General features: G+C 44.0%; 1 protein-coding gene across 4 annotated transcripts in view; it reads right to left on the reverse strand.

The window, feature by feature from the left end:
- Positions 1–25,731, reverse strand: part of LOC123954034 (protein HIRA) — an 86,780-nt gene that overhangs the window by 2,148 nt on the left and 58,901 nt on the right. For 3 of the 4 annotated variants that reach the window (XM_046024627.1, XM_046024630.1, XM_046024628.1), the window contains 8 exons: positions 19,130–19,334; positions 18,700–18,804; positions 17,319–17,467; positions 15,975–16,136; positions 15,315–15,373; positions 14,807–14,912; positions 12,834–12,956; positions 12,190–12,353 (listed from right to left, as the gene is read on the reverse strand). In XM_046024627.1, coding sequence (XP_045880583.1) covers positions 12,190–12,353; positions 12,834–12,956; positions 14,807–14,912; positions 15,315–15,373; positions 15,975–16,136; positions 17,319–17,467; positions 18,700–18,804; positions 19,130–19,334 — 1,073 coding nt within the window. Of the gene's footprint in view, positions 1–10,077; positions 10,167–12,189; positions 12,354–12,833; positions 12,957–14,806; positions 14,913–15,314; positions 15,374–15,974; positions 16,137–17,318; positions 17,468–18,699; positions 18,805–19,129; positions 19,335–25,731 lie in introns of all 4 variants that reach the window. The other variant, XM_046024629.1, reaches the window with a different exon arrangement.

The following is a 25,731-nucleotide window of genomic DNA, read 5'->3' on the forward strand; positions in this document are numbered from 1 at the left end:
GAGTAAGTAACGTTCACTATTTGCAGATGACATTATACTACTATACCATACTATATAGAAAACCCTAAAGGACTCCAAAAAACTACTAGATAAATGAATAAATGAATTCAACCAAATCACAGGATACAAAGTTAGTATACAGAAGTCTGTTGCATTTCTTCACACTAATAATGAAATAGCAGAAGAGAAATTAAGAAAACAAGCCCATTTACAATTGCACCAAGAGTAATAAAATACCTAGGAATAAACCTAACCAAGGAGGTGAAACTATACTCCAAAAACTATAAAACACTGATGAAAGAAATTAAAGATGACACAAATAAATGGGATGACATTCCATGGTCATGGGTTAGAACAGCCAATATTGTGAAAGTATCTGTATCACCCAAGCAATCTACAGACTTAATGCAATCTACTGAGAAGGAGATGTCAGAAAATAATATTTTAAAAATGAGCCTCATGACTGGCTGAGTAGTGAAGCCAGTCTGCCAAGACTGGGAAAGGTGGCCATTTTTTCAAATGCCCAATATTCAGCAAAAGACCATGGGGCATACAAAGAAACAGGGAAACATGGATATGGTATTGGCCCATTCAAAATCACAAAATAAACATTCAGAAAACTGACCCTAAAGAAACATAGGCCTAGAACTTATGTGACAAAGACTTTAAAAACAATTGTCTTAAATATTCTCAAAGAGAACATGAATAGATGGACATATCAGGAAAATGGTATGTGAACAGAATGAGAATATCAACAAAGAGGTAGAAATTTATAAAAAAGAACCAAACCAAAACTCTAGAACTTAAAAACATAGTAACACATAGTAACTAAATAGAAAAATTTACTCAAGTGGTTCAACAGTAGACATGAACAGACAAAGAATCAATGAACTTGAAAATGAAGAAAAATGAAAATAGGCTAAGGGACTATTTGATGATGGTGTCTTAAGGACACCATCAAGCAGACCAATATATGCATTATGCAAATCCCAAAAGAATAATAGAAAGAGAAAGGGGAAAAAGAGCTTATCTGGAGAAATAATGGCTGAAAAGTTCCCAAGGTTGAGGAAAAACATGGATTTACAAATCCAAGCTCAACAAATACTCCATGTAGGAAAACCCCAAAGGAACCCATACCATGACAGATTTTAATTGAACTATGAAACATCAAAGATAAAGAGACAATCTAGAAAGCAGAACTTGGCTCATTGTGTAAAAAGCATACTCAATAAGCATATTTCTCAGCAGGAACACTGAAGGCCAGAGGGCAGTGGGATGACATATTTAAGGTGCTAAAAGAAAAACTGGCATTTGAGAATACCATAGTCAGTGAAACTACTCTTGAAAAATAAGGGAAAAACAAACACATTTCCAGATAAATGAAAACTGATGGAATTCATTACCATTAGATCTACCCTACAAGAAATGCTAAACGCAGTCCAAGTTGAAATGAAAGGATGCTAGACAATAAAACAAAAAGTTCTCTGGTAAAGGTAAAAGTAAGGACAAATAAAATAACTCATATTTTCTAATTTTATTTGGTAATTCCATTTTTTTTATTCTATAAGATTTAAAAGACAAAAGCATAAGAAACTATAAGTCCATGTTAAAGGCTATAGAATATATAAAGATATAATTTGTGACTTCAAAAACATAAAGTGGGTGGAGTGGAACTGTAAGGGAGTGGACAATGTTTCTGTATACAATTGAAATTAAATTGTTATTAGTTTAAAATAGATTGTTGTAACTTCAGAATGTTTTTGTCATCCCTATAGTTACTAAAAAGAAAATATCTATAGAACATATATAAAAGGAAAAGAAGAGAATCAAAACATGTCATTAAAAAAATCAACTAAAATGCAAAGTAAAATAGTAAAGGAGGAAACGAGGAACAAAAACTATAAAACATACAAAAATAAATAAAATGGCAATATTAAGTATGTCAGTAGTTATTATTTTTGTCAGTAATTATTATTATTATTTATTATTATTGAGAGAGAGAGAGGAAAGGCAAAAGGAGGAGAGAAAGAGAATTTTAAGCAGCATACATGCTTGGTGTGGAGCCCGACATGGGACTCAATCTCCCAACTCTGAGATCATGACCTGAGCCAAAATCAAGAGTTGGATGCTTAACCGACTGAGCCACCAGGCACCCCTGGCAATAATTACTTCAAATGTAAATGTATTAAACTCCCCAATTAAAAAAAAAAAAACAGGTAAAAAACCAGAATCAAACTATATGCTACCTACAAGGAACTCACTTCAGAGCTCAGAACACATACAGGTTGAATATAAAGGAGAAAAAAGATAGTCCATGGAAACAGTAACCAAAACATAGAAGAGATGGCTATACTTGTATCATACAAAATAGATGTTATTTCAAAAACTGTTACAAGAGACAAAGAAGGACATTGTAAAATGATAAAAGGGTCAATTCACCAAAGATGATGTAATAATTATAAACATACGACCAAACGTCAGAGCTCCTTAAATATATGAAGAAAACATTGAGTTGAAAGGAAAAATAATTCTACAGTAATTGTAGTAGACTTCAATAACCCATTTTTGATAATGGATAGAACAACCAGAGAGAAGATCAATAAGGAACCAGAAGTCCTGAAAAACAATATAGACCAACTGTACCTTATGTACATATATAGGACATTCCACTCAACAATAGCAGAATCCACTTTTCTCAAGGGCACATTTAACATTCTCTGGGAGAGACCACATGTTAGGTCACAAAACAAATCTCAATAGGTTTAAAAAGACTGATATCATAAAACTATCTTTTCCAATCACAATGGGATGAAACCAGAAATCAAAAGCTAAAGGAAAACTGGACAATCTACACATATGTGGAAATGAAACAACACATTGTCTTTTTTTTTTTAAGTTTTTATTTATTTATTTGACAGAGAGAGAGAGATCACAAGTAGGCAGAAAGGAGGCAGGGGGTTGGGGGGAAGCAGGCCCCCTACTGAGCAGAAAGCCCCAATGCGGGGCTTGGTCCCAGGACCCTGAGACCATGACCTGAGCCGAAGGCAGAGGCTTAACCCACTGAGCCACCCAGGTACCCCAAAATAACACATTGTTAAGCAATGAGTCAAGAAGAAATCTCAAGGGAAATTAGAGAATATCCTGAGACAAATGAAAATGAAAACAACATACGAAGAAATATAGGATCCAGTAAAAGCACTTGTTAGAAATTTATAGCTGTAAGAATCTATAAAGACCTCAAATAAATACCAGAGCTTTCCATCCTCTGAAACTAGAAAAATAAAAGCAAGCTAAACCCAAATCAAACAGATGCAAGAAAATAATTATTTCAGTGAAAATAAAATGGAGACTAGAAAGATCGAGAAAAAATAAATGAAACCAAAATGTACTACTGTTTGAAAGGATCATCCAAACTGATATACTCTTAACTAGCTGGACTAATTAAAAAAGAGCGAAGACTGGAACGACAATCAGAAATGACACAGGGACATTATAACTGATGTCACAAAAGTAAAAATTATAAATATGGGGATACTGTAAGTAATTGTTCACCAACAAGTTAAACAACCTAGATAAAATGGACAAAATCCTAGAGACACATAGCCTACTAAGACTGAATCATGAAGAAATACAAAATCTGAATGGATCTATAACTAGGAAGGAGACTGCATCAGTAATCACCAACTTCCTAAAAAAAAAAAAAAAAGAGCCCATGACTTACCAAATGGCTTCACTGGTGTATTTCACCAAATATTTAAAAAAGAATAACAATCTTCAATTGATGCAAAAATTTTTTTGATCAAGTTCAACACTTTTCATTATAAAAAACACCCAGCAAATTAGTAATAAAGTCAACTACCTCAATATTAATACAGACCATATATGGAAACATCACACTCAATGCTAAAAAAACTGAAAGCTTTTGCTCTAAGGTCGGGAGAAAGGCGAGGATGCCAGCTTTCACACTTCTACTCACCTTAGTACTGGAAGTTCTAGCCAGAGCAATGAGGCAAGAAAAAAATAAAAGGCATCAAGATTGGAAAGGAAGAAGTAAATTTTTTTGTTTGTAGAGATCATTTTATATGTAGAAAAGCCTAAAGACTCCACAAGAAACTTGTTAGAACAAGTGAATTCAGCAAATTTGCAGAACAGGAAATCAGGACACCAAAATCAGCTCCATTTTTATATACCAACAACAAACATTCTGAAAAGAAAACTAAGAAAACAGTTCCATTTACAATAGTTCCTGAAGAATAAAGTACTTAGGAATAAAAAAACTTAACCAAGGAGGTGAAAGACTAGTACACTGAAAACTACAAAATGTTGCTGAAAGAAATTTAAGAAGACACAACTAAATGAAAAGACACGCCCTATTCATGGATTAGAAGACTTAATATTGCTAAGTTGTCAATATCATCAAAAACAATCTATAGATTTAATGTACTCCCTATCAAAATCCTAGTGGTGTTTTTCTACAGTAGAATAATTCATCCTAAAATTCATATGGAATCTCAAGGGATCCTGAAGAGCCACAAGAATCTTGAAAAAGAAGATGAAAGGTGGAGGCCTCAGTTTCTGACTTCAAAACTTATTTCTGCTCTTCCCATAAGTGGCCTGAGGTGACCTCTGAAAATGGTTCACTATTCACTTGACGCACAAAGCCCTACAAAATCATGCAATTCAAGAGGTTCAAAGCTTTGTGTTCACTTTATGAATGCACCAAAAGTTTGCATTATCTGAGAAGCCACCATGTATCTGAAGGAATGTCACTATATAGAAGCAATGTGTGCCATTCTGTTGCTATAATTGTGGAGTTGGTAGGTGTGCCCAGGTCAAACACTGGGGGTGGACACAGTGTTAGTGACCTGAAAAGAGTGCTGAATTTTTACTGCACATGCTTAAAAATGCATAACAGTGAACTTAAGGGTTTAGATGTAGATTCTCTGGTCATTGAGGATATCCACATGAACAACACCCCCCAAGATGTGGTGAGAACTTACAGAGTGCATGTTTGGATTAACCTGTACATGAGCTCTCCCTGCCACAGAGATGACCCTTACTGAAAAAGAGCAGATGGTTTCTAAACCGAAAGAGGCGGTTGCAAAGAAGAAAAAGATATCCCCAAGAAAATGAAGAGACAAAAACTTAACGGTCTGGGAATAAATTCTGCATAAAATAAATGTAAGTAGAAAAACACCCAAAACAAAAAACAACCAAAAACAACACCCCCAAACTTACTTCAAAACTATTATACCTTTTAGTTTTTGAACTATGTGACTATATTACCAACCAAAATTAAATTTATTAATTTAAAAATACTTTATTTATTTATTTGACAGAGAGAGACACAGTGAGAAACAGAACATAAGCAGGGGGAGTGGGAGAGGGAGAAGCAGAGAGGTGGGGCTTAATCACAGGACCCCAGGATCATGACCTGAGCTGAAGGCAGATGCTTAGTGACTGAGCCACCCAAGCGCCCACAAAATAAAATTTAAAATTAAAAAAACTGAAACATTTAATTAAAAAATCAAAGGGGATGAAGTAAACTGCTAGAAACAAAGCAGAATATTCTGTCTGCCTGTGGCAACAGAGGAAAGCTGCAAGAGGATCCTCCCTCTGACCTGAAGGTTGGTGTCAAAACCAACTGCCACAGAGTATCATCTCCCAAAGTGGGCTCTCAGTATGTCTCTCTACTGTTTAAGGCAGCAGCCAGAGACATTGCTCATCACCACATTTCTGGCCATTGTCACAGGTCCTACCGTGAAGATTGGCAGAGGGAGGCTTCCAAAACCAGGATCTGGCTGGGAAGACAATGGCCAGCAAAGAGCTCAGGCACCTGAAGGATAACTGCTTAGTGACCCAACCCTTGGCTTCCAGTCTCCTTCCTGTGTAGACTGAGCCATGATCTTTGAGGGAAAGAAGCCTGGACCTTTGGGGTCTCCTGAAGCAAACTGGTAGTTCATATCACAAAGAGTAATTTCCCAATATATGAAGAATTCCTATGAAGCAATAAGAAAAACATATAGCAATGAAGGATTTCAATAGATAGTTCAAAAAAAAAAAGGAAGTATAAGTGGCTCTTAAATATACTGAATGATGCTTCCTAATATGCCTCTTGGGAGGGCTGCTGAGTCAGCATTGCTGGTTGGTTGTTGTTGTTGTTTTTTAAAGCATTGCTAGTTTTTTGTTTGTTTGTTTATTTTTAAATTTATTTATTTGACAGACAGAGATCACAAGTAGGCAGAAAGGCAGGCAGAGAGAGAGAGAGAGGAGGAAGCAGGCTCCTCGCTGAGCAGAGAGCCTGACTTGGGGCTCGATCCCAGGACCCTGGGATCATGACCTGAGCTGAAGGCAGAGGCTTTAACTCACTGAGCCACCCAGGCGCCCCTAAAGCATTGCTGGTTTTAAGTCCATCTTCCATCTACTGCTCCTTTTCCCCAGCAACTCTGAGAATCAGTTACATTGGAATGACCAATTCTTACTGTTAAAGTGTTCATGAAGAAACTTAACAAGAGAGCAGAGTGCTCATACTCAAACTTGCCCTTAATATCTAGATAAAGAGATAGTAAAAAAGTTTTTGTAAAAAAGGAATAAATTCAGCATAGTGCTGAAGTCAGGAGGAAATGTGGCAGACATCAAGAGCTGGCTGTGTCCACACCTGCTTTAAGACCTCTCCTACATAGCTTTACTGCTCACTTCCCCAGACTCCCTTGCAATGAGGGTGTTCAGGTGACTTGCTGGTTGCCTGTGAGGCACATACTAGCTTTTGGGAGAGCTTTTTTTAAAAGATTTTATTTATTTGTTTATTTTAGATTTTATTTATTTGACAGAGATCACAAGTAGGCAGAGAGGCAGGGAGAGAGAGATGGGGGAGCCCTGCTCCCCACTGAGCAGAGAGCCCAATGCAGGGATCTATCCCAGGATCCTGAGACCATGACCTGAGCTGAAGGCAGAGGCTTAACCTACTGAGCCACCCAAGTGCCCCAGCTTTTCTTTTTCTGGTAAGAATGGTAGATGCTGTTGGTATTGGTTTCCCTCCTCCAGCTGACTTATTTGGAGGACAGAAAACAACAACAATATTTTAGTCACTATTGGGAGTACCACTTAACTGCAGCTGAGAGCATTTGTCATAGATACCAGGGACCATGAGTAGACTAGCTATGTTAGGCAGTTTACAGAAGGTGAAAAGCAGCTTGGGACCACACGGAAAGGGAGCCCCAGGCTCTTCTGGGCAAAGCTCCAATGAGGTGTCCTGCTCAGAGCTGGTAAGAGTAAGTGGCAGGAAGGAAAGGGAGAAAAGAGCACATGGCCTGTCTGTGCCTCCTTCCATCTGAACCTTATTGGCCTAGCACCCCTGCCTTGAGTCTGAGACAGCTGCTATGTAGAGTTCCAGCTCACGTCTTGGGCTAATGCTCCCAGAGTGGCAGTTGGATCACAGAATGAGGCTCTACCACCTGGCCGGGGAAGAGGTTGGTCAGGCACATGCTGACCTATCTCCCACCCAAGAAGAAATCCTGTCAGGGTACCCCGGAGGTGACATGTGCTAGGGAATTACTGGTAATTTGAAATCAACCTTCCTGTTAAGGACATGGACCTCAGGGAGCTAATGTGCTAATGACCTAGGGTTGAGCTGGGATGTGGGGAAGGTAGAAATTCAGAAAGGGATGCCTTTGCCTTGGGAACGTTTATTGATAAGAAAGGCTGAGCAAGCTTCTGTCAGACTTGAGGGCCTAGGGAGACAAAAGCAGGGGCCAAAATGAAAAGTGGGGATTCCTGGTAAGTCATCCCTCTTTGTGCTGACACCCCAAAGGGATGTAACCTAGAATAAAGGTAAACCAGAAGTAAACCCGCCCCTGCACAAATGAGTGTCTGGCTTTGAATCATAAGACAGCCCAGAAAACCTCAATCCCAGAACTGGGCTGAGGGGAGTCTGCAGTGCTGGTGGTGCCTCAAGAACTGGCAACAGCAAATAAAAGCACTCCGTAAAAGAAGGTAACATCACCTGAGGTCTCAAACCATTTCTACAAACAATTTTTCAAACATGTCTAGCAGATAGAAATAATCAGGCATGTAAGGAAACAAGATAATATAAATGAGACCTGGCAGAGACATTTATATGCAACTGAAACAGATCCAAGAGGGCTCCCAATAGTAGAACTATCAGACATACAACTTTAAAACAACGAAGGTTTCTATGCTCAAGCAGGTAAAAGACTAAATTGAAAATATGGGGGGACAACTACAACCATAAAAAATGATACAGCAGATTTTAAGAAGAGAGGACATTACATCTCTCTGAAGATGTGAAAATGGAAGGGAAGATATCACTGAGGAAGAGAACCAAGGCAGATCCACAGAATAAATGAAAGAAAGACTTTCAGCCTTGTGAAACTTCAAAACAACAAGAGAGGGAGACAAAAGAACTTACACAGCAATGGAAATCAGATTTGCAGCAGAGATTTTAGCAATAACAGTGGATGTTAAAAGTCTGTGGTGCCATACCTTCAAAGATGTAAGGAAAGGGAATTGGACTTTGAAGTTAGGATTCTAGTTACCAACCAAATTAAGATCTACTGCTACAAAATAAAAATCAAATAAAAACACACAGGCCAATCACACATCAAGGCCTGTAGAGCCTGTGCGGTCTGACCCTCCAGCCTTTCTGACTGCAACCTGTTTCACCCTCCCACCGCCATTCTGCTTGGCTATTCCTTCCACACGGCAGGCCCTTCTGCCTTGGGCCTTTAGACTTGCTGTTCCCGCTGCCTGGATGTTCTTCTCCCAAACATCTGTGGGGCTTTGCCCTTCACCTTTTCTGGTCTCTGCTCAGTTAGTTAAGACTTCCTTGATTACTCAATATAAAATAGCATCCTGCCAGTATGCCCCTGGCCACTTTGTTTGTTCTCAGCACCCACCCCCACCCAACACAATACATGTACTTGCTCAGCTGTTTAGAATCTACCTCTCTGCACAAGAATGGAGACCTAGGAAGGTGGGGGCCGTTAGCTTTGTTCACTGCTCACTGTCCCGTGCCGAGCCAGAGCAGGTGCTCCATCAGTATTTGGTCAGTGACTCCATGAAGCAGGGGAGCTAACTTATATCCACAAACCCCAATCCCTCACCAACCCGGTCCTTTCAAGGCACTAGCAGGCACACGTGCAAGCCAAAAAATTTGGAGGTGACTGTATGCATGTTCATTATTCTCTGTCTCTTAATCTATTCTACCCATCTACCCACCAAGTCTTGTTGGGTCTACCTCTAAAATACAACTTGAATCTGTCTCCTTTCCCCTCTCCATGGCCCTCACACTGATCCAAGTCACCTTCGTCTACTGTCAGGACTGCTACAAAAACAAGTTCTGACTGCTCTCTTACGTCAGTTCGCATTACCACCCCTGCTAACCGATCTCTTGCCACCAGCTCCTCCAAAAGCTCCAGCTCCTCACAAGACCTCAGTGATCTTCTTCCTGTTCCTCTGTCTTACCTCATCTCCTACCACCCTGTCCTTTGCCTACTATGCTGCAGCCACAGTGGCCTCCATGTTTGCATTCACTATCACCTTTACCAGGAGACTCCCAGGTCCTGGTAGAGCTGGTGCATTCTCATCCTTGGGTTTCATCCTAAAAGACCCCTCTCATGTCTTCCCTGGCCACGCATTCCCAGGCACCCTTGTCTGATTGCTCTGCTTATTTCTGGGCATAGTATAATCCATAGTCTAAAACTATTTTGTTGACTGAATTGCTTCCTTGCTTCTGTCTGCCTTCGTATCAGACTGGGAGCTCCACGAAGGCAGGGAAGGATCTTTTACCTTCTCTACTAAACAAACCCATAACCCCAGCAGGCAAATCTCCTCAGGTGCATGCGTGGCTGAGCACTCCCTAGGCCCCTGATGCCAAGGGCCCAGCTGCTGCCTGGCAGTGCAGTGCTGGTATCTCACCCTCCCACTGATCCTGGGGCCCGTGGCAGTGTGCTCAAGAAGTCTAATGGGGAAGAAGTCCAAAGCACTTTGGCTTATTTTTCATCTCCACTTTCACTTTTCAGACAGAATTCTTGTGGCAAGAATGAAAGCAGCACCTACCACTACCGTTGACTCCCACTGGCTTCCAGTGGAGTAGTGAACCGGACCCAGTAAGTCCTTGCATATTTCTCGGAGCCGGTATTCAAACCCTAATTATGGAAAACAAAACAAAACAAAACAAAACAACAAAACAGAAATAGGAACACATTACAAAAAGAAATAAAAAAACAAGAATATGCTAAGTTGTGTATAGCAAACCAGATTGAACAAATGTTTATTTTATTGCCTGCTTAGGGCAAAATGCCTCTTGCATGTCTCTCAGTTTGGGGCACTGAGATTCATAATGACAGACTCTCACTCAGGAACCCACTCCCTTGACAGCATAAAGAGCAGCCCCTCTGTGTGCTGGACCCATGGGAAAAATAAATGTGGCCCGCTCTGGGAAAAACTCCCCAAGGTGATGGGAAAATGCAGGAATCGTGGAAGGAGGGGAGTGGGCTAGTCAGATTTGTTTCAGAGAAGACATGCTGGTAGTGAGAGGAGATCAGCAGGGTCAGGAGGCAGCCTTCAGGAGGTAAGAGATGGCAAGGGTATGAATTTAGGCTGAGGAGGTGGTGACAGAGTGGAGAAGACAGGAGAAGCAGTCACGGGCCTGTCAACTCATGGGTTATGGCACAGGCATGTGGAGTGCCAGAAGTGCTGGTGGCAGAATCTGGGGGCCTGTCAGCACTGGCGGCAGTTGAAGCCAGAGGGACTGATGAAATCACCCAAAGATGAGGGTAGAGTAAGAGGGTGATGCTGGAATCTGAGGAATTTTAGAAGTGAGAGGGGTCTTCCTTTACAATTTGAGTCCTTTTATGGTTAAGGAAGCAAGAGATAGAGTGGAGGTGACTTGTGTATGGACAAAGGAACAGATGTGTGGAAGATGGGCAAAGAGAAGCAAGTGGTAGAAGTGATCCCACAACTGGTGCAGGCCCTCGAGGAGGCAGCGACCTCGGGCAGGGCATCAGGATGAGTCCTGATCAGTCCCCAGGATGAAGAAAATTAGAGAGGCCAGGGGAGCAGTCTCCCCAGTGGAATGGGGTATGAGGCCCAGATGTGACAGCAGCATCCCAGCAAAGGTATGGGTTTGGGAAGACTGAGTATTTAGAAGAGTCAGTGACCACACAGGCTGGGCAACCACACAAACTGGGCAGGAAGAGGAAAATTAAACTCATGTTTGGGGTCTGCTGGGGAGGGGCGAGGGACTTCGAGTTGGTCAGCCATGGCTGTTGTCATCAGAGGTGTATATATACATGTCATCAGAGGCAATGTAGCATGTCAGAGTTCTGGGAGTGACATTTGTCGGGGTTCAGCATGTTTTTCTCTTTTTCTGTACTCTAAATTTTAAACAAAATAGGGAGGGTGTCATCAAAAGCAAAGCAGGAAGGCCAGGAGAGGCTGTAGGGAAGGCTGCTCTGTGACCAGGCCTGGAGCTGTGCGGTAACACAGGGAGCTTTGGGAAGGCCGGCTCCCAAGCCACAACCCTGGAGGCCAAGCTCAGGGAAGAGGAAGCCTGGTAAGAAAAATACCACACATGCCTAGCAAACAGATGAAAGGCTATTTATTGGAGGTCGTCCTGAGAGCAGGATGGCCACATCTTTCAACAAACCTAGCTTTCTGTTGGCCAAAAGGGACAAAAGGAGGTGGTGGGTGAGATACTGGAGAGGGGAAGTACTGGCAGGGAAAGCTGGGCTGGAAGGCCATGGGAAGGTGCTGGCTGGGCTGACCCTTCCAGGCCAGGAGGGGCTTGGGGGAAGAGAAATACAGGCTCACTGGATGCTGCCAGAAGATGCCCTTCCCTGGTGTGACCGGCTGACCACTGAGGATGCAGGGTGTGAGGGAGGGCAGGAGTGTGGGCATCTCATCTGCTCCTTTGGAGAATGTCTATCCAAGTATCCTGTGCCCCCATCCCCTCCTACCGCCAAACCTTCTGGCCCTCAGGGCCTACCTGATTCAGAGCCTCAGAGCCTCTAATGGGCTGGATGCTTGCTGAGCTGCCTTGATTATAGGTCAGGCTAAGAGATGGGGCGAGGGCCGTCTTTGCCTTGATTCCTAGGCTTTCAGGAAGGTCATGTTGGGATAGAAATTGAGTCAGTCCCAGGAAGATGGAAGGGCCACAAGAAACCTCACCTTCATTCACAAGGTACCGAGCGTAGAGGAGGAGCCAATGGCGGTACTCATGGCTGGACTGCAGGGTGAGTGCCGCCGCAACCTGATTCTCCAGGTAGGCCAGGGTGGTCTCCTGCTGCACTACATGAGGCACGGAGAAGAGCCGGGCTGCCTGTCTTCCTGAACTGCAGAGACCGGCAGAGCAAGTGTCATGAGGCAGTGGGTACTACATGGGTTAGGAGGCTGCTACCTCGAGCCCATGGGCCCCAGTGAGGAGCTAGTAAAGGGGCAGGTGTCAGACACCATGCCGGCTAACCTGTCCCCATGTCCCTCGACAGGCCTCCTGACCCCAGGTGTATCCCACACTGTCCTTCCTATCTAGGCCCGAGGTGACAGGTCAGCAGCTCATCTCTCCCCACCCCAAATACTGCCCATCACGGTGTCCATGACTCATAGCACCTCAGACCGCCATCTATGCCTGAAGTGACAGGGCTTGTGACCTAGCACCCTGAGATATTACCCAACGTGGGCCCACAACCCTTGGCACCTTGAGCCTGCTTGTGCTAAGCAGCAGTTAGGCAGAGGGCTGGGCAGTCAGAGAGCAGGCCTGGGTGGGACTGTGCTTGCATGACCCAGCCACCTCCCCCAGCACTTGAGTCACCTACGTGGAGGCACGGCCCTGGACTATGGCTAAAGGTCCGGAGCATAGCATGGCGTCCTGGGGAGGCAGGCTGCTCCTGAAGTCCGCACACTGGGCCAGGGAGTCCTGCTTGTCAGAAACCAGGTTCCTGGGGAGGCAACAGCAGGAGCAGAGGTCAGAAAAACCAGGAGGTCCACCAGAAAGGCTGGGGGTGAGGCCGCCAAAGAGCAGGTACCACATGACTCTCTGCGAGAGTGTCAGCAGAGGCCAAGTAGCACTGCATTCTCCCCACAGGGCCCTCAGGGACAGGTTTCATGAGGCAAAATCAATGACAGTGAAGGTCATCAACAGGGTTCTCGCTGGGACCACTTGAGCAGCATAGTCTCAGAACTCAAGGACAGGAGCCTGTGTATGAAGTGTGCACAGGATGCCCACTTGCTAGGGGCCCACACAGTCTGGTCCTTGGAAGCCTCCAGGAATGCCAGGCGCTAGCCTTCCCGAGCCTCTCCAGCACCCCAAGCAGACAGTTTTCACGTTCTTGGGACCTTTCACATTTTTGTTGAAAACATTCCAGCCACACTTTAAAAATAGTTGGGTGAATTTGTAAAATACCGGGCCAACGTTTCCCTTCTTAAATAACCAGTCTGTTTCCACTATTACAGTAATCACATAAAATATACAAGTTTGCAACTTGGGAGAGCTGGGAATGGGGAGGTTTTTTTTTTGAAGATTAAATTTTATTTTTTTTAAATTTTAATTTTGTTTTTAAAGAATTTATTTAATTGACAGAGAACTCAAGCAGGCAGAATGGCAGGCAGAGAAGGAGAAGCAGGCTCTCCACTGAGCAGGGAGCCCAATGTGGGACTCGATTCCAGGACCCTGGGATGATGACCTGAGCCGAAGGCAGCCACTTAACCAACTAAGCCACCTGGGCACCCCGTAAGATCTTATTTTTAAGTAATCTCTACACCCAATGTAGGGCTCAAAAATAAAACTGTAAGATCAAGAGTTGCTTACTTTAATGACTGAACCAGCCAGGGGCAGCGGCTCCCCATCCCCCCACCCTTCTTTTTTAAACTCAAGAAAGAAATCTCAATGGGAGGATAAACTTGTGCCTGGCAACTCTTAACAGAAGAGGGCTGGATGGGGCGCCTGGGTGGCTCAGTGGATTAAGCCGCTGCCTTCGGCTCAGGTCATGATCTCAGGATCAGGTCATGATCCTGGGATCGAGCCCCGCATTGGGCTCTCTGCTCCGCAGGGAGCCTGCTTCCTCCTCTCTCTCTGCCTGCCTCTCTGCCTACTTGTGATCTCTCTCTCTCTGTCAAATAAATAAACAAAATCTTAAAAAAAAAAAAAAAAAAAGAAGAGGGCTGGAAGGCATCTGGTTTGGGTATGATGGACCAAAGGCGCAGCAGAAGAAAAGAATTTCTGATTGGCCGGTACACAATGTACACACTTCACACATCTGGATTAAAATCTTGGAGGAATAAAGATTTTGCAAATACAGAAAAGGCCTCTAAACTCCAAAATGGGCTGAGGAAAGATACAGACCATGACACATGGTGAGTGACTATGCAACCTCACTAATTCACAAAGTCAGCCAGAAGTACTACTTAGCTCCTGCTAAGCTACAAGAAGTGAGGAATGATGCTAAAGTTGTTATGAAGCTGACTCACCTATGCTGAAAATGGCTAAGGAGGCAAGGCTGGAAATGTTATTGATAACCATAAGAATTTCAAATGCCTGTTCCAAACAAAGTGACCTCAGGAAACAATGTAGAAGAAGGAAAGCATCCCTACCCACAGGGAGGATGGGGCCTGTACTGGCAGGTTTGAGCTCTCTCTCTTCTCAAGCAGACAGAGCCCAGCAGGGCTGCCACCATGGCACCCACTCCAGGGCTTGACTGTCAGGAGCCGAGCCAGGCAGGCCTGACTGCTTTTGTTCCAGCTCAGATGGACACCCTCCTAGAAGGGTAGGGCCAGGAGCTGGCTTACTTACCATGTAGAAAGTGATGGATTAAAGCAGTATGCCTTCCCATCAGACAGATTCATCACTGGGATTCCATGCTGTGTCAGCAAGATCTGTGACACTGTCATGTCACTTCCTGGGGAGACAGCACAAGAATGGGTTCTTGGGTATGTTCTGATCAGCAGGTGCCTGCATACACACCTAAGGAGAAATGCAAAGCACAGCTCCCACAGTCCTAGCAACAGGTGTCTTAACACTTACGCATAACTACGCAGTCACTGCTCTACTCTGCACATGCTGGTCTCGCTGCTATTCATAGGCTGTTCGTCATCTCTCAGGGACCCATTAAAATATGTCCCTGGAGAGAATGCACTGCCCTACAACGTACTGACATCCCCTATAACACGAAATGCCTCAGGCTGGGCCCAGAGCTTGGCTCTCCATCTAGGCTGAACAGGGTGCTTCCATGTCAGGAACCCAAGCCTCCAAGCCCTCCCCCAACTCCAGCGTACAAGGGGCGGTCCACTGCTGAGGTTACCTGCCAAGATGGAGTGTAGAGATTCTTCTTTCACCACAACCACCTGTCGGTGAACATCCCTAGGAGGGAGACAGGGAACAGCTTACTCTGCAGCAGGGGTAAAAGCATCACAATGTGCCCCAATGATCAGACCCCACTCCAAGGTCTCTGGTAAATACCCAGCCCTTGCTTCCAGGAGAGGGGCTCTGTGCTGGAAGTGGCTTCTACTCCCCATGTGTCACTATGCTACCTCTGCACAAGTCTATAGCAGAGGGCCTAGGAAACAGCTGTGGGGCCCGCCACCAACACTATGCCAACTCTGGGAGAAGCGTGGCCATGCTCTGGCAGCCGAGATCCCCTTTCTGGACCCTGGCACATGAAATTAGGCATTGAGATTTGTTGTGAGGTTTCAGGATGCTCTAACAATGGCAGCAGGGGCGGGCAGTTTGCGCCACTTCCATTGCACACTCTCCCTCCCCCCGTGCGGGGTGGTTATCACAGGCAATGTGTGACTGACTACTCAGGGCTCCTCAGGCATTAAGATGCCCAGGCCAGCAGAGCCCCAAGACATGTCTGCTGAGTAGTCGCCTTTGCTGCCTTTCCTACCCTGCAGTGAGAGGGACCGGCACAGCCCCATCCCATCCTGCTTAGAGCCCACCCCACCCTGGGCCTGCCTCTCACCAGACAGACAACGTGGCTGCAGCAGTGAGCGCCATGACATAGGAGCCCGTGCAGTGCAAAGTGGAGATTGGGGACGGCAGGAGGATGGGAGGGAGGAGGCGGCGACCACAGGCGGAGAACACGGACAGCATCCTCTTTTCACAGGCGACACATACCACGTCACTGAAAAGGCAGAGAGGGGACAGGTGTCATGATCATCGGGAGCTGTGGCAGAGGCAGCAGCCCTGAAATGTAGAGCCTTCCCTCTGTCTGTGCTTGCCCCATGCCTGCTGCAGCCTTCCTCTGAGCAGGTGCAGCAAAGGGAGAGGTGGGTGAGTCCTTGTCCAAAGACTGGGGCAGCAGGGCTGATGCAGCCTAGTCTCAATGAAACCTCTGATTAAATAGAACGTGTTCTCTTTCCTTCAGGGGCTTCGTGAGCTTTTCTGAGCTCACACTAATACTAATCCAGGGGGAGCCCACAGCAACGCCCAGGACACAGGCCCATTTGCCCTTTGTGAGTGCCTGGGATTGGGAAGCTCAGTTTGCTTATCTTGGCAGAGAATGAAAAGGAGGTACAGAATTATGGTTCCTTTTAAGTGCAACACCATGCATTCACTCAGGGTCCATGGGAACCTGACCTAAGATCAAAGGTCAAGTATTCACAGACATTTTGAAAGCACTGTACACACAGTCTTATGATAACTGACTAAGGGCCTAGTTAAAATTACTGTATCTAAGCCAATTATCTTTGTAAAATCCTTTTAAGAGTCAAAGACACGGTCCTGACTGGAGGCCCTACACCTCAACAGGCACCTGAGGAAAATGCTGGTCCTCTTTCCAGATCAAGCACATGTGAAACAGCGCTAGGGGATCATGGCCTGGAAGTCCATGAGAAGACATTAGGGGACTAACCACTGAGTTAAGGTTCCCCTCAAAGCGCAGAATATGAAGAGGGCTGGGCTGCGGACTCATGAGACAATCAGAAATCCATCGTGACTTCTCTAGATGAAAATCTGGGGTCCAGACAAAGAATCATCCCATGTTACAGAGAGCCAGGCAGAGCTCAGCCTGGAACCTGAGACTTTAGGAATATGGCCAGATAAGGGAATCAGAACATCTGGGTAGAAATCCTGCCTTGGTTGACCCTCAAAGACAGTTTCCCCACCTATAACATGGTGATAATGATACTGACTTTATTAGGTTTTGTGGGGGCTGAGAAGACATGTACACGCTTAGCCTAGGGCAAGGCATGGCACAGGCCTCTGTGGAAGCTAGCATGTAGGGCAATGCCTCCTGCCTCAGACAGTAACAGGGCCACACAGCGTAGCACATGGTGCTGGTTTGGGTAAAGACCCTTGGCCTTACCAGCTGCCGGCAGCAGTGAGAATCCGGCTGGTGAGTACTGTCTCCCACTCCTTCCCTTCCCGGTTACACTTCAAACGACTTAGCTTCACACCCCCCACAGCAGTCACTTCATTCTCCACTTCAATGTACATGGAAGGATCGGAGCTCACCTGGGTGGAGGAAAGCAAATACAATGTCTTTTCAGGTGATGGTGGGCCCACTGAGACTTGGGTCATGTGAGAGGTGAGATGATCAGAGGGCCCAATGCAGGAGAAAGACAGAGAGGCAGACAGAACTGGCTGGTAAACAGGAGGGTGGCAGTGTGTGCAGTAACAGGGTGGGACAAGAAGGCCAGATGTTTGGATGTGTGGCCCCCAGGGCAGGGAGAGGGCTGGGAGCTTGCTCGGTCTCACCTCTCATGCCTAAGGAGCTCATGGACTAGATACCCCTATATAGAAAACCCAGGCAGAACGGCCGAATAGTTTGTACTCATGTGGGCACAAAAGTGGGTGACTGGGAGAAAGGCCCGTTCATAGACCCCCAGAAACCAAGAATAGCCCCAGGCAGCACTCAGTGGTAAAGGCCCTGGATGGAGGTTGCGGGGTGGGGGGGTGGGGGGGGGTGGGCGGTGGCTAGGGTTTGGAAGGTGGTTTGTGTGCCCTATCTCCATGCACAACAGCAACAGGAACAAACCACGTGGGTCCCTATCCTTAGGCCCAGAAGACCTGTAGTGGGAAGGGCTGACATCACCTCTCAGGTGTCCCAGGAAGACCAGCATGTGTGGGCCAGTTGTGCCCAGTGAAAAGTGACCTCCATGTGGGGTCCTAGACGGTGTCCTGAGGACATGCACCTGAGCTGAGGAACAATAGGCATGAACCTATGGCATGTCCAAGGTCAGGTGCTAGACGAAATGAATGGAAGGCTTCTGGGCATAAAGGATTCTTTGTTTTAGAGGTATGTTTTGAACAAGCACATGGTCATAAGCTTCTACTCCAAGAACTCAAATAGCCCTGATGATGACAGGGACAGGGCCAGCAAGGGAGGGTGACGGGGAGGTAAGCCATTACCATGCAGTCCAACCGTACCAAGCCCGAGGCTGCCCAGGGTGGAGTGTGGAGCTCAAGGAGGCTTCCAGAAGAATACCTGAGACAAGTTTTGAAGGAGCTGGCCATCCAGAAGATGGCAGCAGGACTGTAAGAGCAAAGCATAGAGGAGAGAAATTCGAGGTGGGGCAACAAGGGAGCCCCTGGGGAAGAGGCTAGTGATCTGGCTCTGATTAACTACAACTTCCCCCAGAAAGTGATGGAGCGTCATTGAAAAGCAGCCCTAAGTCAGTGATAATTCAGGTTTTACACAGAGGGGGATGGTGGAGAGAGTGTGCAGAGGTAGGAAGCCTACTCACCTGGAGGGTGAATGCTCTCTGGGGGCCTGGCATGGGCAGTTTCAGTGCAGGTGCTGGTACAGACAAACATACGGTGTCCTTCTCTGCAGTCAGGGCAGCTGGGGACTGCAAGAGGAGAAATGTCTCTGAGCCCCACCCCAGCACCACAGGGCAAAATCAGGTAAAGGTGAGTCACCCAGTGGTGAGGCCAGGCCAGTTCCCCAGGCGTCTCCACCTACTCTGTGAGGGTGAAAGTATAGATGAATGCTATAAAGACCCCCACTTTCCAGATGAGTAGCTGACCCCAGGGAACTGGTCAAGGACTCTGAGTGGGCTGAGGGCAGATGTGGGGGCCTGCAAGACCTCTCTTATCCCACTTGGGCATGTGCAGATTCCAGCACTGAGCTCACAAGGTGGGCTGGGGGAGGCTGCGTGAGCCCGCTGGCTTCACCTGGACAGACAGAGACACAGGCATGAGCCGAGAGTCCTTCCGAGGCCGCCCTTTTTTCTTCTTTTCCACTGTTTCCACCTCAAGCTCCAGTTTTCGCTTGGACAGCGAGGAGGGCTTGGCCACAGGGACCTTTTCGTCGCTGTCACTGCTGCTCTCCAGGAGGTCGCGCGGCCTTAACTCCTTCACAAAGTTTTGCTCTTTCAACCTGCACAAACACAGACATCCATGGCCTACTCCATATGACTACTAAGTTTATAATAATTAATAAAACCCATACTCATCACCAAAAATTAATAAATAAAAATAGTAAAAAAGGACTTCTTGTTTCTGCCCCAACATACGAAGAGCTTGGAAGTCATTATTCTCATTCTTAATGAGGAAAGCTGAAAAAGTGAAAATCAACAACTTTTCTTGGATTCATCAGAGAAGTAAGGTCACAGGGCAAACTACCACCCTGGAAACTGGAGATACCAGGTGAAGACAGAGAGTCGGAGTGCACCTGGACTGAAGACCCTGGAGCCCTAACTGGAAGGAAGTCTTAAGGTAACTCGCATACTGCTGGAGGCTGAGTGTGGGCTGGCTTGTAAATCAAAACTCTTGGGGGTCTAGTGGCAGGAGGGTCCCCACACTTATTTTGGTTTTACCTCCAGGAGCTCTAACAGGCTTTCACGGGTGAAGATGAGGGATGGAAAAAATCCCCTCTGTGCTTTGGGCTAGTGGAGGGGGAAAAGAACCATTGAAACACAGTCAGAGTTCCCTTCTCCTTAACAAAAGCCTGCCTTCAAGTGAAACTACTTTACTAGACCCCATGTGACTTAGGGGCAGGGAAATTAGCCAACTATAGCCTAGCCCTCCCACCTTCATCCCCACCCTACACAGACTACAGAATTCTTCTGAAGGTCATAGCCCAGGGTCACCAGTCCAAAAACAACTAAAAAAGATTTATCACGTGACAACAGAATACTTCTCCTCCCCGAAACCTCACCACCAGTTCAACATGGCTCTGGTATAACAGGAGTAAAATAACTAGTTTGAAGCTAGCATAGGGTGGTTCATGAGTTTGAAGAAGCTGGTTTCATAACTAAAGGTGCAAGGAGAAGCTTCAAGTGCTAATGTAGAAGCTGCAGGAAGTTATCGAGAAGATCTAGCTAAGATAATTAGTGAAGGTGGCTACACTATACAGCAGACTTTCAATATACATGAAACAGCCTTGTTTTAAAAGTAGAAGTTATCGAGGATTTTCACAGTTGGAGAGAAGTCAATGCCTGGCTTCAAAGAACAGGCTAACTCTCTTGTTAGGGGCCAATGCAGATAGTGACTTTAAGTGGAAGCCAATGCTCATTTACCACCCCCCAAATCCTAGGGTCTTAAGCATTATGCTGAATCTACTCTGCCTTACCCTATATGAGTAGAACAACAAAGCCTAGATGAGAGCATATCTGCTTATAGCGTGGTTTACTAAATATTTTAAGTATTTCAAGCTCACTGTTGAGACCTACTGCTCTGAAAAAGATTCCTTTAAAAATATTACTATTCAGGGGCACCTGGGTGGCTCAGTTGGTTAAGCAGCTGCCTTCGGCTCAGGTCTTGTTCCCAGGGTCCTGCGATTGAGCCCCACATCGGGCTCCCTGCTCAGCGGAGAGCCTGTTTCTCCCTCTCCCTCTGCCTGCTGCTCTGCCTACTTGTGATCTCTATCTCTGTGTCAAATAAATAAAAACCTTTAAAAAAGATTACTGTTCATTGCCAATACCCCTGGTTACCCAAGAGCTCTGATACGGATGTATGAAATTAATGTTGCTTTCATGCCTGCTAACATAACATCTGTTCTGCAGGCCATGGATCAAGAGTAGTTTTGACTTTCAAGTCTTATTATTAAAGAAATACATTTTGTAAGGCTATCGCTGCCACACATAGTGATTCCTGTGACGGATCTGTACAAAGTAAATGGAAAATTTTCTGAAAAGGATTCATCATCTATATGTCACTAGGAACATTCAAGATTCACAGGGTCAAAATAGCAACATGAACAGGAGTTTGGAAGAAGTAGATTCCAACCCTCATAGATGACTTTCAGCGGTTCAAGACTTCAGTGGAGGAAGTAACTGCAGATGTGGAAACAGCAAGAGACCTAGAATTAGAAGTGAAGCCTGAAGATGTGCCTGAATTGCTGCAATCTCATGAGAAAACCTGAATGGATGAGAAGTTGCTTCTCATGGAGGAGCAGAGAAAGTGGTTTCTTGAAATGGAATCTACTCCCAGAGAAGATGCTGTAAAGGTTGTTGAAAGGACAATAAAGGATTTAGAAGACTACATAAACTTAGCTGATAAAACAATGGCATGTTTTGAGAGGACTGACTTCAATTTTGAAAGAAGTGTTGTGTATAAATGTTGGCAAATGGCATTGCTACAGAGAAATCGTTCATAAAAGGAAGAGTCAACCGATGTAGCAAACTTCATTGTCTTAAAGTTGCCACAGCCACCCCAACCTCCAGTAACCACCTCCCAGAACAGTTAGGAACTATTAGCATTGAGGCAAAACCCTCCATTTGCAAAAAAATTATGACTTGCTGAAAGCTCAGATGATGGTTAGCATTTTGTAACAAGTATTTTTTCCATTAGGGTATATACATTGTTTTTCTTAAATATAATGCTGTTATTGGACATTTAACAGGCTACAGTAGGTTGTCAACAACTTTTACATGTACTAGGAAATGAAAAAATTCATTTGACTTGCTTTATTGCAATATTAAATTTATTGTGGTGGTCTGGAACCAAACATGCAACTCTCTAGCATATGCCTACATGCCATGCTAACTCTAATTAATAGAAAATTGGAGTAGCTATATTAATTTCAGACAAAGTGGACACCATAATAAGGAAAAGTATTAAGAATAAAGAGGAACATTACATACTTTCCAAGAAGACATAGCAATCCTTAATGTACATGCCTAACAAAAAAGCATCAAAACACATGTGGCAAAACCTGATAGAACCACAAGGAGAACTAGACAACTCCACAACCATAAGTGGAGATTTCAATTTACCTCTATCAGTAACCGACAGATCCAGCTGACAGAAAATCAGTTAACAAATTACCCAAACGAACAGTACTACCATTCATTTGAATTTGGTTGACATTTATAAGATACTTCATATAACAATAGCAGAATACACATTCTTCTCAAGATCACACAGACTATTCACTAAGACCACATTCTGGGTCTTAAAACATACTCTAACAAATTTAAAAGATAAAAAACATACAAAGTATGCTTTAAGCCCACAACATTGAATCCTGAATGTTCAATAGACAACAATAACAGAAATATACCTGAAAAACTCCCAAATGAAGATAGAAGCACACACTTCTAAACAACATATGGTCAAAGAAAAAGTCACAAGAGAATTGTAAAAATATTTAATTAAATAAAAACAAAAATGTAATTTATAAAAATTTGTGGGATGCAGTGGAAACAGTGCTTAGAAGGACATTTATAGCAGAGAATATATTTTATTTTACTCCTACTATTTTTAAAAAGATTTATTTATTGGGGCGCCTGGGTGGCTCAGTGGGTTAAGCCGCTGCCTTCGGCTCAGGTCATGATCTCGGGGTCCTGGGATCAAGTCCCACATAGGGCTCTCTGCTCAGAAGGGAGCCTGCTTCCCTCTCTCTCTCTCTCTGCCTGCCTCTCTATCTACTTGTGATCTGTCTCTGTCAAATAAATGTTTAAAAAAAAAAAAAGATTTATTTATTGGTGCACCTGGGTGGCTCAGTTGGTTAAGTGCCTGCCTTCGGCTCAGGTCATGATCCTGGAGTCCTATGACTGAGTCCTGCATTGGGCTCCTGAGCAGAAAGTCTGCTTCTCCCTCTGATCTTCTCCTCTCTCATGCCTCTACCCCACTCAAATAAATAGACAAAATCTAAAAAGAGATTTATTTGTTTATTTCTTGGGGGGAGGGGCAGAGGGTGAGAGTCTTAAGCAGACTCTGCACTGAATGTGGAGTCCAACACAGGGCTCGATCTCAGGATCCTGAGATTCATTACCTGAGCCAAAACCAAGAATCAGACACTTAACTGGTTGCCACCCAGACACGCCCCCCTTTTAAAAAGATTTTATTTATTTATTTGAGAGATAGAGAGATAGAGAGAGGAAGAAGGAGAAGCAGGCTCCCCGCCCAGCAGGGATCCCAGTGCAGGGCTTGATCCCAGGGCCCTGGGATCATGACCCAAGCCGAAGGCAGGCGCCCAACCAACTGAGCCACCCAGGCGCCCCCTCCCTTTGCTTTTTCGTAAATATTTATTTATTTGAGAGAGAGAGAATAGGAGTGAGGGTGGGGGGAAAGGTAGAGGAATCTTCAAGCAGACTCCCTGGTAAGCATGGACCCTGATATGGGGCTCAATCTCCTGTCCCTGAGATCATGATCTGAGCCAAAATCAAGAGTCTGCAGCTTACCCAACTGAGCCATCCAGGTGCCCCCAGAGTGCATATTTTAGAAAAGAAGAAAGGCCTGAAATAAAAAACTTAAACTTTACCTTTAGGAACTAGAAAAAGATGAGCAAGCAGAAGCAAATAAATAATAAATAGCTATACAATAATATAATAATAAGGCAATAATAAGTAAAATAATACAAAGCAAGGAGAAGACAATAAATTTTAAATATTAGAGCAGAAATCCATGAATTTTTTTTTTTTTAAAGATTTAATTTATTTATTTGACAGAGAGAGATCACAAGTAGACAGAGAGGCAGGCAGAGAGAGAGAGAGGGAAGCAGGCTCGCTGCTGAGCAGAGAGCCCGATGCGGGACTCGATCCCAGGACCCTGAGATCATGACCTGAGCCGAAGGCAGCGGCTTAACCCACTGAGCCACCCAGGCGCCCCGAAATCCATGAAATTTAAAACAGGAAAACGACAGAGAAAAATCAATGAAATAAAAAGCTCGTTCTTTGAAAAGAGCAATAAAATTAATAAACTTGTAGCCAGGCTAATCAAGAAAAGAGAGGACACAAATCACTAATGTCAGAAATGCAAAAGGGGCCTTTACTACCGCTCCCATAGAAAATAATAAAAGGAACACAGAGGAATATTATGAATAATTCTAAACCCAAAGATTGGGTAACTTTGAGGAAATGGATCAGTTCCTTGAAAAAAAACAAAAAACAATCAACTAAAACTCACACAAGGAAAAATAACTAATCTGAATAGGTGTATTAAAGAAAATGAATCAATTAAAAACCTTCTAAGAAAAGAAAGTACCAGGCCCAGACAGTTTTATTGGTGAATTCTACCAAATATTTAAGGAAGAAATTATACGAATTCTCTACAATATATTCTACAGAAGAGAAGCAGAGGAAATAAATTCTAATACCCATGATGCAAGCATTACCCAAATATAAAAACCAGATACTGATATTACAAGGAAAAACAACTATAGGCCAGTATCTCTCATGAAGATAGATGTAAAAATCTTCAACAAAATACTGGCAAACTAGATCCAACAATGTATAAGAATTATATACAACAACCAAATGGTATTTACTCCAGATATACATACTGCTCAACATTCAAAATGATTAATGTAATCCATCACATCTAATAAAGCTAAAGAAAAATCTTATCATCTTATAAACAGATGCAGAAAGGGCATTTGACAAAACCCAACATCCATTCATGATTAAAAAACAAACAAACAACCCTCTTAGCAGTAAAAAAAACTCTTAGCAAACCAAGATTAGAGGAGAATTCCCTCAATTTGATAAAGGATATTCACAAAAACACCTATAGCTAACATCATTCTTAATTGTGAGACACTAAATGCTTTCCCATAAGACTGAGAAGGCAAGGATGTCCCCTCTCACTACTTCTATTTAATATAATATGGTACTAGAAATCCTAGCTGATGCAGTAAGGTAAGAGAAAGAAATAAAAGGCATTAAGATTGGGAAGGAGAAATAAAATTATCTTTATTTGCAGATGACATAATTCTCTTTGAGAAAATCTCAAAGAATCAAAGACAACAACAAAAAATGGAACTAATAAGTAATTATGGCAAGGCTACAGGATATAAAGTTAAGATACAAAAGTCAACTGCTTTTCTACATATCAGTAAGGAACAAGTGGTATTTGAAATTCTAAACACAATACTTTTTACATTAGCATAAAAAATGAAATAATTAGATATAAATCTAACAAAATATGTCTGAATTTCATATGAGGAAAACTACAAAACTCTGATGAAAGAAATCAAAGATCTACATAAATGGAGATATTCTACATTTATGGATAAGAAGACTCAATATATATTTTTTAAAGTTTATTTTTTTTCCAAGATCTTATTTATTTATTTGAGAGAGTGAGTGCGCACACAAGAAGGAGGAGAAGCAGAGGAAGAAGCAGGCTCTGCGCTGAACAGGGAGCCTGAGGCGAGGCTCAATCCCGGGACCCTGAGAATCACAACCTGAGTTGAAGGCAGACGCTTAACTGACTGAGCCCCTAGGTGCCCCAGAAGACTTGATATTGTTAAGAGGTCAATTTTTCATAACTTGATCTAGAGATTAAATGGAATCCCAATAAAAGTCCCGGGAAATTATACTGTATATACT

Source organism: Meles meles, chromosome 12, assembly GCF_922984935.1.
Source record: "Meles meles chromosome 12, mMelMel3.1 paternal haplotype, whole genome shotgun sequence".
NCBI classification, from domain to species: Eukaryota; Metazoa; Chordata; class Mammalia; order Carnivora; family Mustelidae; genus Meles; species Meles meles.